The sequence below is a fragment of the Telmatherina bonti genome (assembly GCF_933228915.1).
Source record: "Telmatherina bonti genome assembly, chromosome: 1".
Taxonomy (NCBI): domain Eukaryota; kingdom Metazoa; phylum Chordata; class Actinopteri; order Atheriniformes; family Telmatherinidae; genus Telmatherina; species Telmatherina bonti.
In genome coordinates, this window is record NC_136619.1 from 19,947,612 (window position 1) to 19,963,796 (window position 16,185).

General features: G+C 37.4%; 1 protein-coding gene across 1 annotated transcript in view; it reads left to right on the forward strand.

Moving 5' to 3' along the window:
• The window catches only part of ush2a (Usher syndrome 2A (autosomal recessive, mild)), a gene marked incomplete at both ends in the record, with an annotated part of 245,943 nt that overhangs the window by 42,645 nt on the left and 187,113 nt on the right, over positions 1-16,185 (forward strand). The window contains 4 exon segments of the mRNA XM_079260418.1: positions 8,205-8,400; positions 9,089-9,219; positions 9,358-9,565; positions 15,786-16,069. Coding sequence (XP_079116544.1) covers positions 8,205-8,400; positions 9,089-9,219; positions 9,358-9,565; positions 15,786-16,069 — 819 coding nt within the window.

The following is a 16,185-nucleotide window of genomic DNA, read 5'->3' on the forward strand; positions in this document are numbered from 1 at the left end:
GCAAGTGTCTGTGCATCAGTTTGTGTTTAAGTTTTAGAGGTAACAGAGTACATCAGTGTAGATGTCAACTAGCTTCTGTTTAACTACTTTTGTTTGCCTGCTGCAGATTTTAGTATGTAACAGTATTTGTCATACAATAACTCCTAACTAAAATGAAAATTATAATGAGAAGTGCTGTTTACTTGTTCACACATTCGCAGACACACAAACCCACATTTTTATATTGTCCAAGAAATTCCATCATTCATATTAGTGGAAAGAATTTTTTCTCTTTCTTTTCATACTCTACATTTGTGTTTCCTCTCGCCAGGTCCCTGTACCACCTCCATCCTCTTCTTTGTTGATCACTCTGTCTTGCACACTCTGTCTTTCTCTCCTGAGTCTCTGTTTAAATAATGTCTCAAATCGACTAGAACAATGACATTCCCTCAGCATGCATCTCTAATCAGCTCTCTTTCTTTTTCTGTTTGTCTTTCGCTTCATTCCACTCAGTCATTTTCTTTGCCCCCAGTCCTAACCCCCCTCCCCCACACCTCTTTTTATTTTGGTACTTTCTAAGTATAATTCATTCCTGTTTGACTCTATTCCTCATGTTTCATTCTTTCTTCCCTTTATTTATCTTGCTGTCTCAGGTTGACCCTTCCTCTCCAGCTGTCCCTTTCCCTCCTTCTCCTATAGGCATCAATCCTTTTTTTTATGATGGGGAGATGCGAAGGATATGAGCAATATAGATATGTTGCATGTAAATTATTCTCTTTAGGAGCTAGACATCATTGTGTAACAAATACATGTGTCTACACAGAGTTCATTATTGTACGTATGTCTGCACTTTTCCTCCAAACCTGTCCATGTCATCTCTCTGAGTGAATATTCAGGACCTTTCTTCTTCTGTCTCTGTAATATTGGAGCATAAAATGCTGTAGAGAATATTAGTGTTTAATATTGCATGCGCTCTGTTGACTTGGACGGCCTTGCACCATGACGGATGTTGTACTAATCTGTAAAATTTCCACGGTGACATTAAAGTGACAGAAATGCTCAGATATGCCAAAATGATCAACAGGGGCTGTAGAAGACACACACTTAAATATGTCTGTCTGTCTTTCTCTCTCTCTCTCTCTCTCTCTCTCACACACACACACAAGCAAGTCTTTTGATTCTTTCTTATGTGCACTATATGTCAGACTTGATCTCTCTTTCTGTCACTCTGTCTCTGTACAATTCCCAACAATCGATGGATTCTGTCATGTCTGAAAGCTATATTATATGCTGTAATGTACATCACATTGCACATTTTGTTTTTAGTCAGACAATGTCATGATTCAGCACAGTATATTTTTGTATTCAGTTCTGAGTGTCATTATTGCATATACTGAAAAAGTTTATCACTTTGGTATGACGTTAAAAACTTAACACAAGCTTTGTTCTTAGCTTTGCTTTTGTCTGCACCCTGCAGGCATGAGACATTGTTGCATCAGTCTTGACTGAAGATTGACATCAGCGAACGATTGTGTAATTCTTTATCTGTGTGTTTGTGAAACAATGTTGGTCCATATTTATATCTAGCAAGAGGAAGAGAAAATGCTGTAATATTTTTTAATGTGATTGAGAGATGATGAGGCATATAAAGTCTTTTATCATGTCTTGTACATGTCAAAGGGACCTCTGCAGTTTTTCTGTTTGTTTATATGTGGGATTGGATTTTGATAGCTAGTGACACTAAGTGGGGTTGCCCAGCATCTGTGTTGCCCAAGTTTGCATCAGCAGCAGATTTTCACCTGCACTGGGGTTCACCGGGTTAACTTTTCTGTGGATCCACACAAAATGAGTGTGTACACACAAACATGCTCACACATACACAAGCCAGTGCCATGACCTTTCCAGTAATAGCGTGAAATTGGTCATGGCATTTAGGATAAGATGAGTTGTCCCAGCAGATTTACACTCACGCACACACGCACAGATGCTTATGACAGGCCATCTGAATGTCCACATATCCATTAGAGTGGTCTCCTCACTCAGCAGGTTTTGTCGAAACAGTCAGAGTGAAAATAAGATGTTATCGTTTCCTCCCTTTCACATACAGTCTAGAACACGCTCTCTCACACAGATACACACTCTCGTGTCTTTTTCTGAGGAGAAAAAAATGAACAACTGTGTCATTAACAAGGTGTCATTTTCATCTCCTGCATAGCGTGTTCTATAGTTTCTTTAGTACTGCTCTGCACCTCTTAAGCCTATTATTACAGCTTTATAGCAGCCTGTTTTGTGAGGTAGAGTTTCACTTCTTACTGTCATAGGGTTTGTCTTAATTGAGATTATTTGCACTACTTTGTGTGGTCATTCATCCACATATTTGGGTACAAATTGCTCTAAGTAATCCATGAACCCATGAACGTTACCTGGTTTAGTCAAAATACCCCCCCCTGTTTGCAATTTGCTAAGTAAAATAGATACAGTTTCTGTTTTTAACTTTCTACACTGATCTGAGCTGGATATGCGATATTACAGTACCCTGCTAATATGAAGTGCTTACTACAGGTTTGTCACTTTAGAGACCCGCAATAATGCTCTCAAACATATAAACTTATTTTCTGCTTATGCTCCCTTTAAGTGTGATTTTCAGAGTAGATATGTTTAAGTATTGGCATTGTCTTACCATCGACATCTCAAACTCAGTTATTTGCTATTTTCAGTTTGAGTGACTAAGTGTAAAGACCAAGAAAGAATAGCAATAGGATGATAACCAAATAAACTTAATCTTCCACGAGTGCTTCTTTTTTCAGTATGTACAGTGGATAGATTATGGAGCTCCATCAAAACCTTTTGTATGAGGAAGAGAATAAACGTGTATGCTCTTCTTTTAACTCCCAAACACCAGTCCCTTGACTAATTAGCAGGCAGGAGGAGAGGGAAGGTAATGCAATTTTGAATGAAAAGAGTAGAAAAAAAAATCCTATCCCTTTCATTTGGTATGTTAATATTTCCTGCTCACATACTCGCTATGGCAATGAGAACAAGCAGTTGGGGGACGATGGAGACCGGGGGAAGCGAGTGAGGAATGAGAGAGGTGGGAAACTGGGAGAGATGTTTTTCAGAAAGGCAGAACTGAGAAGAAAACAAGAAGAAAGGGTGGGGAGATGGAGTAAGTATGAAAAGAAGGAAAGAAGAGAGAGAACTCTTACACTCTTGGACATCCTTAGTGGGAGAGAAGGGGAGTGAGTGATGTGCAGAGTTTTCCTTTCAAGAGGAAAAAAATATTTTTTTTAAAAAATGTGATAAAATTTGGGGCACAGAGCTACAAAAAGGTGACTGAAGACCGACAGACAGAAGGGCAGAATATGCATGAGCCAACACAGACATGTATGACAGCTGATAGACTTGAGGTCACACACAGATAAGCATGCAGACTGACAGAACAAACAGGAAACAATACAGGTTCTCCTGCTGAATTGCATGACTCAAGATACTGTTTCCAATGTGTATATCTATCAGTTTTTATAGTTTCTGCTCATGTTCTGTATTTGCGTTGATGTGTGAACAACATTCAAAGAGAATTTGCTGGTACTTTACAAACTTTAGTTAATAAATCAAGAGGAAGCCGGGGAGTATCAAGCACCCACATTAGTCAGATGTGCAAGTCTGCAAACCTGCAGATTATCCTGGGTTATGCAGCTGATTTTTTTCTATTCATTTGTTATCCATCTTTCTTTGTCTGTTCGTCTACCTTACATCATCCTCATACACTTGCAGATAGTTTTCTCTGATTATGTCTTGTCTAGCTGACCCTTGTGTCTTAATCTTGAGAATTGATTCCATCAGTTTCCTGGATTTTCCACACTTCCATTCTTGTCTCTCTGAAATACAAAGTAGGAGCCCCTTCCCCCTGTTTCCATCAACACTCTCCCTTCCCCCTCCCTTCCCATTGCCCCCCCATCCTCTGTATGTCATACATAATAGGCCCAGTGCAGGTCTACGTGTGTCACACATGGGAGGAACTCCTGTGTTTTTTAATACATTTTTAATCCTGCCATTTGATGCCCCCCTTGTCCACCATAATTTGTACTGACTGCTGAACAAAATCAAAGGCCTTGTACTAGCTGCTTCTCTGCTGCTGTCTGCTACCAAAAAAATGCATTTTTTATATGCTTTACCCCCCCCCCCCATTCTCCTGCCTCTACACACACCTTGGTATGTTTATTTTGACATGAAAGTGGGACTGTGTGAAAGTGCTTGCTGTTACAAGTCACTCCTCATTAGTGGTCTGATTTCCTTTTGCTGTGTGCGTGTCTGTGTATGTGTGTGTGCATTTCTATATATGTCCTGGTGCCTTTGTAAGATGGTAGAAACTACTCCTGTGGATTCTATTTAGATTTGTCAAATCAAATCAAATTTATTTCTGAGGAACATTTAAAAAGCAACTAAAGTTGACGAAAGTGCTTTACAATTATGAGACACAAATGAGAAATAACAATAAAACAAGAAATTATGGATTATTTTTTTCTTTGGGTTTAGACTTACACAGACTGCTAATTGTTCTACCTTTCCCGTTCCCTTTCTTTCATTGGCATCATCTGCTTCTTAATGTGCCTGTGTCAGTATAAATTTCATAAAAGCAAGCATTTCACTTGTTTTGGCATGATTTTCTATGCACACAATTATTGATGCTAAATGCAAAGATTAGCATTTCATACTTGCATTTGCACTAACAGAACTCAGCAAATTCATACCAAAACACGAATAACAAATTGTCCTTCTGCTTTGACCACATCAAGCTGGGCTTTCATCCTGTTAGGTGAATACCCTGGAATCAATTGTGAATTTTTACCTGTGTTTATCCGACATTGACTCAGCTGTGGCAAGTGGTCACCAGGCACCATGCCTTTAAAATGCAGAGAATTAGATTGTGCTGCATCCCACACTTTAAAAGGCTGTGCCCACATTGTGAAGAGCAACTTGTAAGCTTTCAAATTTCTTTCCACTTTTTTATTTTTTTGGTTGTTCATCTTTCCCAGTTCACTTTAACTGCTCAACCAGCCAGTTGTTTAGTCAGTCAGGTAAAAAAAACAAAAAACATTGAAACACACATACACACAAAGGTAAATATACACACAGTTCATGAACACAAATACACTGAACAGTATTACCACAAATAAATTAATTGGAAGCATACTTCATAGGTTGATTTCACCACATTCTATAAACATCATCCAAAGCTTGGTAAAACTACAGCCATTTAGTTTACTATAAACTAACTATTACAATCTAATTTAACCCTTCCAAACTGCATTAATTTCCCACAGGTCAAATATTTTAAGAGCATTCACCATGTTTATTACAAGTGGAGTCCAGTAAGAGGAAAGGCAGCTGTAGATAAATTACTTGAGATTTTAGAAGTTGAATAGACATCTAATGAAGATATTGATAATGAATGGCAAACTTGCTTTGTAATGTCAAGTAATTGGTCCTAACGTTCCTGTAGGTTAATGAAGTCAACATTGGTTAGCATAAATTATCTAGGGTATTATCAAGCAACAACCTCCAGCAGTTAGTAGTGAAGTGCATAAAACTGCAATTCCTCCCTCATCCGCTAGGGGCTGGCTCTAAAACAGAGCAAATCTTCATAGACTCCCATGTTAAAAAGGCCAACTTCACTGCAAAAAATAAACATGTTTACAGCCTGCTACAAGAATCCATTTTGGGTTTGATAGGTCAGGTTTACCTTTATAACAACTATGAGGGTAGTGAATTTTTTTCTAACTCCCCTTTTTAAAAGGAATTTTTTCTCGAAATTTGGCATATTTATGGGCGTGTCCTTTTGACAGAAACCTGATCTCCCGCTTCAAGGAAGAAGAACATAGAACAGCCATTAGGCTGGCCATTTAACAACATTACTTAGCGTTTTGCTTTTTGCAATTTTAAAATGGGTATTTTTGTTATTTTTTCAAATAAATAAAAATAATCCATTAGCACCTTTTGTTACTTAAAGGTGGAGTATGTAAGATTTTCAATATTTTCAAAATAAATTAACTAATGAAATAACTACAATCATAATTAGATAGTTTTTTAAAAAAACATATAGGTTCCAGTCTGTCCATATTCGATGTGTTATTAAATTACAAGTTTAATTAATGACAAATGACAAAAAGCACTTTTTTTTTTACTGGTAGGCAAACATTTAAGAAGGGTCTTTGTCATTAATTAAACTTGTAATTTAATAACACATCAAATATGGATAGACTGGAACTACATGTATAAAAAACACTATCTAATTATGATTGTAGTTAATTGTTTAGTTAATTTATTTTGAAAATATTGAAACTCGTACATACTCCACCTTTAAGTGTAATGAATATGAATTGAAAATCTGATTAAATGGAGAATCAATTCTAAATCAAATCGGCACCCCAAAAATTGGGATGGAATTGAATAGTGAGTTGTTGTTAGATTCACATCCCTATCTGACAGTCTGATTGTCAATTTTTGGATGGGTTCGGACTGTTGATGTACCTTTCCAACAACAATGCCATATAGAGTACTCTATCCACCCTTTATTGAGTCCTTGGACGTAGTGTCAGAGAGTATTCCTTCCAAGGATTTCCACGTTCTGCTGGGGTTATCAGTGGTCATGTGGGTAATAACTGTGAGATCTGTAGGTTGTTGATTCAGAAGAACAGTCCCCTGATCTTAATCTGAGTGGTATTTAATTTCTGGACCTTTGTGTTTGTCACAGATTGTCCATAATGAGCACCATGTTCAAGAAAAACAGTGTCCACATGTGCACTCAGCAGCAGGATGCAGTCTGATGATTGACTTTGTAGTCATATTGTCTGACTTCTTGCCACATTTTATGGACTCTGGTTAAAAAAATAAAGGGGTGGAGCTGTCAAGTGATCACCACCTGGTAGTCTGTTGGCTCAGATGATAGAGAGGATGCCAGTCAGGTCTGGCTGGCCCAAACGTGTTGTCAGGGTCTGCTGGAAAGGTCTGGCAGAGTCCCCTGTCAGAGAAGGCTTTAAACTCCCATCTCCAGTTGAGCTTCAACCATGTCTGGGGTGTGTTGGCAGACATTAAGTTTGAGTGGACTGTGTTCGGCACCTCTATTGTTGAGGCTGCCAACCAGAGCCGTGGCTGTAATGTTGGCGCTTGTAATCCCTGAAGTTGAAGGATGCTGTAAACAAAGAGTCTTTGGGTTTTTATTACTTGTGGCACTCTGGAGGCAGTTGATGGGTGTTGGTATGCTAAGTGGACCATAGCTTTGATAAAAACTTGGGTATTGTAGTAGTTAGGAGAGGCCATAGAGAATGACCACCAAAAGGCTACAAGGAGGGATCAATGGTGTGCCATCAGGTGCTCTTTTAACAGAAATATTTGACTTTAGTTAGTCCTCATGATTATCATGATTGTCATGGTCTGTCACTGTTCTGTGACAAAGCATTGAAAAATATGTGTGTAGCTTGATGGAAGGCTGAATCTTTAGAACATTAATGCAAAAGTAAATTTTTGTTTGAAAAGAAAATATACACAAATTTTTAACAAGCCATGGTACCATGATAATGAAATGAAAAGATGACTGTTCTGCATGACTTCATGTGTTCTTGTGACATCATAGCTCTTTAGTAGCTGCTTGTCACAGCATTATCAAGGTCTAAAATGGGATTTTGCTTTCAAGTGGAGGCAGACTACAACTTATCAACACATAAAAGCGGGCATCAGGAATGGTTTGGAAGAAGATTAGTGGGTAACTTGCACCATTCATGCTAAATGATGGATATAATTTCTGCAGCAGCACATCCTGCTGACCAGACAGTATTTTCCAAGGAAGAAAGTACTGATTTAAAAAAAAAAAGAAAGGTCTAAGCTGAAGGTATTGCCTTAAAAGGGCTTTATACTCAGCTCTAAACTGTTGACCTGCTGAAATACATGATCAAAGCCAACTGTAAAATAACAATTTATCTTCTGACCTATTTCATTTGGTCTTCTCAGGTCCCAACATTTTTAGCGTGCTAACAGAAGAATAAAACAATTTTAAAAGTATCCTTGAACATATAGTATTGAAATAAGTACTGAGTTAAATAAATATTCTAACTTATGACTTGCTTTGTTATCCAATTTTATTACACCATCAGAACTTTTAGAAACAGAATTGAATATTTTTAAGAAAACGTGAATATTTAAAAAGTGACTCTTTGTTTATTTTGCAGTGCCAGCATTGTGCACCACTCTACAATGACAAACCATTTAGACCAGGTGATCAGCTCCAGCCTATGAACTGCCGACCTTGTCAGTGTCATGGCCATGCCTTCTCCTGTCATTATGATGCCCTAGCTGATGGCCAGCCAGAAGAGCATTATCGAGGAGGAGGAGGAGTCTGTGACAATTGTATGCACAACACTACAGGTACATAGCAACATCGTTTAACCTCATTGTCATGGCTCAGGTTGAAATTTATATATATAATATAATATATATATGAGGGCAGGAATCAGGGTGAAATAATTCAGGAGAGGAGGGGTGGGTGGATGAGGATGGCTGGGATATGGGAAGGTGTATTTTAGGGGGGGATGATGTGATGGGTGTGTATGAGTGTAGAGTGGAGTATGTGATGGGGCGTGTGTGGGTGACATAAAAGTTTATGTCTTTTACCTTTTTCCTTTCACTGTTTTTATATTTGTTTGGACAGTGATTTTTTGCTATATTCACGAGGTTTTTATATTGACAAGGATGTCATAGAATGCACTAAAATATCCACAATGCTTGGAGCACATCTATTATATTAAAACTTAACAAAATTAAGCTGTTGCTGTGAACAATGTATCATTTATTAATTGGGCATTCCAATTAGTTTTTGCCAGTAGGGAGAAAGGTGTGAGAGAGTTGTTTTAATTGGTTCTGCATGTAACACCTTAAAGCCTAATGAAACAAATTCAGTTCCTTTATGTATTTTGATGTGTTTTATTTGTATACATATGCTTTCCATTTCTATTTCCTAGATCTTTTAGGTACCAATATTTCCTGTCTATAAATGTATTGATTACAAGTGAAAGCCATTTTAAATTCACTATTCTGCTATCCCTATTACCCACAGGAAAGAACTGTGACCAGTGTATAAGTGGGTTTTTTAGGCTTGACGACTCTGATCCCACTTCAGCTAATGTGTGCCAGCCTTGCAAGTGTCACATTGCTGGAACAGTCAACGCCAGCATGGAGTGCACCCAGGTACACACTTGTACATAATATACATAACAGAAAATAAGACTTAAATGTTTTCTCACCCCAACTCTCCCTTTCTTTTCCACTGATTTCCCTTTTCTGTCTCTCATGTCTCCTTTTTCTAACTGCATGTCTCACCTGCAGACAGGTGGTCAGTGTCAATGTAAGGCTGCAGTAACAGGGCGTCAATGTGCTGACTGTTTGCCTGGTTGGTATAGTCTCAATCCTTCAAATCCAAATGGCTGCATTTCCTGTAACTGTAGTGATCTGGGTGTCATCAGCACATCATCAGCAGCAGTTTCCAGTTGCAACCAATATACTGGACAGTGTCTTTGTAAACCTCATGTCACAGGTAAGAATAGTTTTGTTTTACCTTGGTGTTGTGTGCTTTTAATTTGTGCCAGAGAAAATGCCTATAACTGTGTATAACATGATAAGGACGGTTTTCAGATTTGCTTCTCAAATTTACACATCTAGTAACCTTACTGATGCTTTGATTTCATTTTGGCCGATTTGTAAAAGAGAAAGCAGATACATTGAGATCTTAGTGTTTAATCTCACCATGTAGCACGAGTGCTTCAAAATGCCTTATTGCATTATAACTTGCTTTTCATTAGCAGACTTGGACCGTGTTTAATAAATCAAGCAAATTAGTGTATGTTCACAGACAGAGGTGGTCCTGGCTAGTTTTGCGCCCTGGGCTAACCACTAACATACGTGTTAATTTTATGAATGAAATATATATACAGATATATATATATATATATATATATATATATATATATATGTATATATGTATATGTGTATATGTATATGTGTATATATATATGTATATATATATATATGTATATATATATATATATATATATATATATGTATATATATATATGTATACATATATATATATATATATATATATATATATATATATATATATATATATATATATATGTATATATGTATATGTGTATATGTATATGTGTATATGTATATATATGTATATATGTATATGTATATGTGTATATGTATATATATGTATATATGTATATATATGTATATATGTATATGTATATATATATCTATATATAGATATATAGATATATATATAGATATAGATATATTTATATATATATATATATATATATATATATATATATATATATACATATATATATATATACATACATATATATACATATATATATATATATATATATATATATATATATATATATATATATATATATATATATATATATATATATATGTAGATATGTAGATATATATATATGTATATATATGTAGATATATGTAGATATATATATATATATGTAGATATATATTATATATATGTAGATAGATATATATATATATATATATATATATATATATATATATATATATATATATATATATATATATATATATATATATAATATATATATATTTGGATGCAGTAGTGTGTATGTGTGTGTGTGATAATAAAAGTTCAGTCTATCCCCCGCCCCCTCCTCGCTTTTCCTCCATGAGTGAGATGAACCTGCTCACAACCTCTGCAGTTGCGAGTTGATCCCCCCCTCCCGTCTCCCCCCCTGCCTTTTCTTCTGACACACACACAACCTGTACAGGCCTACATGACTCTCAACAGCAAGTTGACATGTTAGTAGTGCGTCCACCGCTTATTAACCTGACATAGAAATGTGCGGTGTTTGTCTAGAGAACTGGTGATTTTTTGTTTGTTTGTTTGTTTGTTTTTGTATTAGGGCAATTGTGCGCCCCCAAAAAAGGTTGTGCTCTGGGTGGTCGCCCACATTGCCCATAGCAAAGACCGTCCTTGTTCACCGATCAAAAATTTTACTCATCTGAGTGTCAAATACTGTGGTTGCTTAAAAGTGCGTGGAACTACAAATACATTCAATAATATTTCAAATCAATAATAAGCGAAGCAGTCTGCTCGGAGCCTTATAAATGATTTTAGACTCGTAAAAAAGCAGACCTGTCGGTAATAAGGAGCCTTAGTAGCACATCCACAGCCTGTCTCTTGTAGCTGCAGTACAGGCCTTACAAGGATGAACCTGATTATGTGATCAGTTCAGAAAGAGTCATTGTAGTTTTATAATGACCCATCAATCCATTTCCAATCACTTATCTGTGGTTAGGTTAAAAAGGCAGCAGCAGAATAACTGAAGCCCAGACTTCCCTTTCAGACCCAATCCTCCAGCACTTCCCAAGGGCATTCTTCTGTTAGGACTTGCCCAGTATACCTCACTGGGAAGGTGTTCTGGAAAGCAGCTTCTCCTCATTGTAGAGGAACAGCTGATCTACTCTGAGGCCCTCTTGAATGACTAAGCTCTCATCCTATCTTTAAAGCAGAGTCCAGATATTCTGTGAAGAAAACTCATTTCAACTTTTACATTCACAGTCTCAGTCTTTTGGTCGCTATCCACACGTTGTTACCATCAGTGATGGAAGAAATGCCGACAATTGTAAGAAGTTAAGAGCTTAGCCTTTTGACTTTGCTTGATCTTCAATAAATCAGACCAGTGCAGAGACTACAGCACTCCAGATGCAGGATTGATGCACCAGTTGATCTCCTGCTTCTTTCTTACCTCACCCATGAACAACACAAAAGTTTAAATCCTCCACTTGGGACACTTCACCAGATGTTCCCAGTAGATCGTCAGCACACTCTTCAGCAGATCTGCCTATTTCTTCACTTGGAAGTCCAAGACAAGTGGCCATTAGTCTGATGACACATCTGTAAAATTGATCTTCAGAGTATACAGGGCATATGGGCACCGTTTTGCTTGTACATCATGTCCCTAATGGGCAAGTAATGGTGAGTGCAGAGGTCAAAAAAAAAAAAACATCACTTGGGTAAAGGGGACCTCTCGAACAATGGAGTCTCCAGCACCCCCTCCTTGAATTCCCAAAAGACCTACTGTAGGCGACGACAATCAGGCTCTGTTCTGCCACGTGAAACTGGTGGGATCCCAATGTACTGCCCCCGAGCAGAAAGGTAATGAGTATGCTCACACCTGTTTGCCACCTCTCACTAGAGTAACTCCAGAGAGGCAAAGGCTCAGTCATACTATAGATGTTCTACGCCTGTCTTCTGGGGGTGAGTTCCGTGATCTATTATGATGTCCGTTCATTTATGTCTGAATTGCTCTTGGTCTGATCTGTCCCCTGATGCCACTTTGCCTTGAGAGACCAGGGGCTAATGTATGCCGCAGACAACATGATTCTGTAGCTCATAGAGGTACTCAGATCCCTCCACCACACTAAGGAAGCAATTCAAAGTTGGTTCTTTTGGACTAACCTATTTACATGTTTACCAACTATGACCATAACCAGAAATCGACCACAGGTCATTGTCATATTTACTAACTATGACCATAACCTGTTTTCCACTTTTGGAATATCTGTAAACAGCTATTATTTTTAAAAAAAAATTTAAGACAAAAACTTGCTAAAAATGTAAAAGTACAGGTAGTGCATCTCTTTGCACTTTAGGGCAAATAAGCTGAAAATGTATTTACACAAAAAATAGAAGTAGAAAACAAAACATAAACAAAAGCCATAAAACAAACTAAAAACACAAAGCCATGCAAAGATGTAGTATGACTCATTCTGAATTGGAAAAATCCAAGTTCTTTATGGCTTTGCTCCCTCCACCTTGGTTGTACTTTTATACTACCATGACGAGCATTAAAGTTAAGGCATGGTAAATAATGGTTCAGCGAATTTCACTGACTTTACCCAAAGCTTCATGAATTACTCTGTGGTACTTGTATAAAAACAAAAACAAAGAATATTGTCCCTTTGTCTTTTAGGTGGTAGCTTATGACTGCTACTTTTTATTAAATTCCAACAATAACTTAACATCAATACAGGATTTGCATGCGGTCAAAGCCATAGTAAATCTGCCCTTATTCAGAGTAACTGCCCAGCAACGCAGCCTTAATTAATACTTTGGGGCTTTCATTAAGGTGTACACAAAGCAAAAGTGTATATGCTGTACACACGACAAAACAAACATGCATATATATACACACTGATCAACACACACATCCATATCCAAAAGTGTTTTGGCAGCCAAAATAAACAGGCTTTTCTGCTGGCGGTGCTTCCAGCCGTTGTGCCTCTCTTTGTGATAAATGGTTTCACTCTCTCCCCTGTGTGTCTTTGAAGAACAGGCTCGTATGAAATGCAAAACCGGCCAATGCTCCTCAACTCAACGCATCATGCTTATTGCTAAGCTTTGCTATCAAGGGTCCTTGTTGTGCATGTGAGTGTGACCATGTGTGTTGTATGGGTGAGTGTGTTGGTTTATGTGTATGTGTTAGATGAATGTAGCCATGTGTTCATGTACTTTTGTCTTTGCCCAACTCTGTGGATTGTACACTATGAGAGCGTCTTTGTGTGTGCATGCACATTTGTTTGTGTGTGTGTGCATGTGCACAAATATGCTATCAAGGACTAAGCTGGTATTTAATTCTCTAATTCAATGCCAAGTTGATTAAAACAAACTGCTGCAGCCCCTTGTATTTTTCATACTCCTTCTTACAAGACCCATTTTTGTTTTTTTCTGTCCTTGTTTGTTTGGTTGCTCCCACAGGTATTTTTCAGAAATGAGATTTGATTATGGCAATTTATTACCGCCAAGCTGATACTTTGAGTTGAGCAATGGCAGGCACACTTCAGAAGGATGGAATTGAAATGTGCGCACGTAGACACAAACGCACACATGCAGAAACACACACACTCATAACAAGGTGCCAGAGTGCAGTGTGTACATAATAGTGTTTGAAATGGTGATGCATGAGCCTGTTAACCAGCTGGCTCCTGATAAAAAGCTGGGCCATGTCCTGAAAACACACACACACACACACATGCACACATGGCCATGTAGACACCTTAACGCTAAATGTGTTCTTTCTGTTCTGATCTAATATATTTTAACACCCTTTATTCTTTTATCCTTTTTATTGACCTCTTTTTCCTCTTTGCTCTTTTCTTGTATTATTTGAAACCTCGCTGTTATTCTATAAGCTGAACATGTTTTTTTTTTTAAATTGTCTAAATTGCTGTTGCAATAATTGCTTTAACAAATACTAAGTTGTTCAATGTGAGACCAAAATCTAAAAAAAAGAATAAAATTAATTTGCTAGCAGCTGTCTATACAGTGGATTTAGAGTTATTTATGAATTGTTGAGATTTACTCATAAGAAGACGTAGAGTGCTATATATCAAAGCCTTGTTAGGTTTCTAAGCATCAGCCTGCCAGCTGCATATTTACCACTTACACTCAAAAGTGCATTTGCACCTCGGCACACACAGACACATATCTTCACTCGACTATTATGAAATATGATCTGTGGTGAGAAATGTATTCATATCTGTAAAATCATTAAAGTGGGCACACCAGGGGGAATGCAAAGTGTCTTCTACTTGGAGAAAGACATACACACACACACACACACACACACGCACACTAAAGTGCACTAACATAGATGTACAGTACAGGTATGTTTCTATTAATCTGTGCGCACACACACACACATACAAATCTACAGCCACCCACATTTGAACATGGTCTCTCTCATAAACGACTGTGGCGACTGCATTGCCCCCAGGCATCCATTTAGGGACAGATTGCCTGTCATGGAGTACGTATGGCATATTCAAATAAGCTGCGCACACAGACACACACACACACACACACACAAATACATACACACTCATATCGTAGTTTAACTATCCTTGCAGCGTTACATCGCTGCTGATGCTATTAAATGTTCTGCTTTTGAACATGATGTTTGCTGCTGTTTATGATTATTGTATATAATTATGAGCATAAGAAAAAAAAGTTTTAGAAATAGTATGATGTTAAAATGAAATGCTGATTAGAAATGTAAAAATGAATGTAGTAAATAACTTAAGCAAAATTGTTTTGTGTTCCTCAAAGACCTTAAATGCCTCCATGAAGCGGTCTCTTTTCTTAAAATTTTGTTACACACTAAAAAATATTATGACTGATAACAAATCCTTTATTGTTTCTCAATAAACAGATCATATTGAATTTTTTCTTCTTTTAAAGCCCTTTTTAGAACAGAACCTTTTCTCTTTAACGTAACTCAGGTTTTTCTCTATAATATTTCACTTTAAGTTTATATTCCACATTTCTATTTCTTCATCTGTTCTTCTCACCCTTCATTTTTTTCTGCAGTAGCATAATTTATTCATTTGTTTTTATTTATTTATTTATTGCTCAGTAAAATTAAGTGTTTGGCCTTAGGTGAGTGATCCATCATATGCAGAGGGTCTGGCTCTAATGATGGCAGTTTTATTCACTCACCCACCATTTTTCTTGCTCTCTCAATCTCACACACACCCACACACTCATCCACACATAGGCAAAGAGCTTGCTGATGAATAAGAAGACATCAATTTACTTTTTTAATGTCTGTTTTTTGTTTCTGTCAGCAGGTCCAAATTTACCTTCTCCTCAATATTTCTTCAAATACAAGCTGTTTTTCCTTTCTGCTTTTTCTTTCTTCTTCCTGCAGGTCTTTCATGTGACCGCTGTGAGTTTGGTTTTTGGAACCTTTCCCATCCAGAGGGCTGCGTCCCATGTGATTGTGACCCCTTGGGTTCCCTCAGTCCATTTTGTGAGCCTTGGGTTGGGCAGTGCGAGTGTAAACCTGGGGTGGGGGGTCGACGGTGTGATTCATGTGGCAGTGGCTTGTATGGTTTAAGACTTGAGGGATCCTGTGCACGCTGCAACTGCTCGCAAGACGGGACAGAACCTGGGACAGACTGTGATTCAAACACTGGACAGTGTGTGTGCAAGGCATGTGCCCCTCTTTTAAGCTTTCTTCATAGTGTTGATCTAACGTACACATTTAACTCAAAAAGTTTTATTTTACAATCTGGGAAAAGCTCATATTGGCCATTTTAACAACTTTT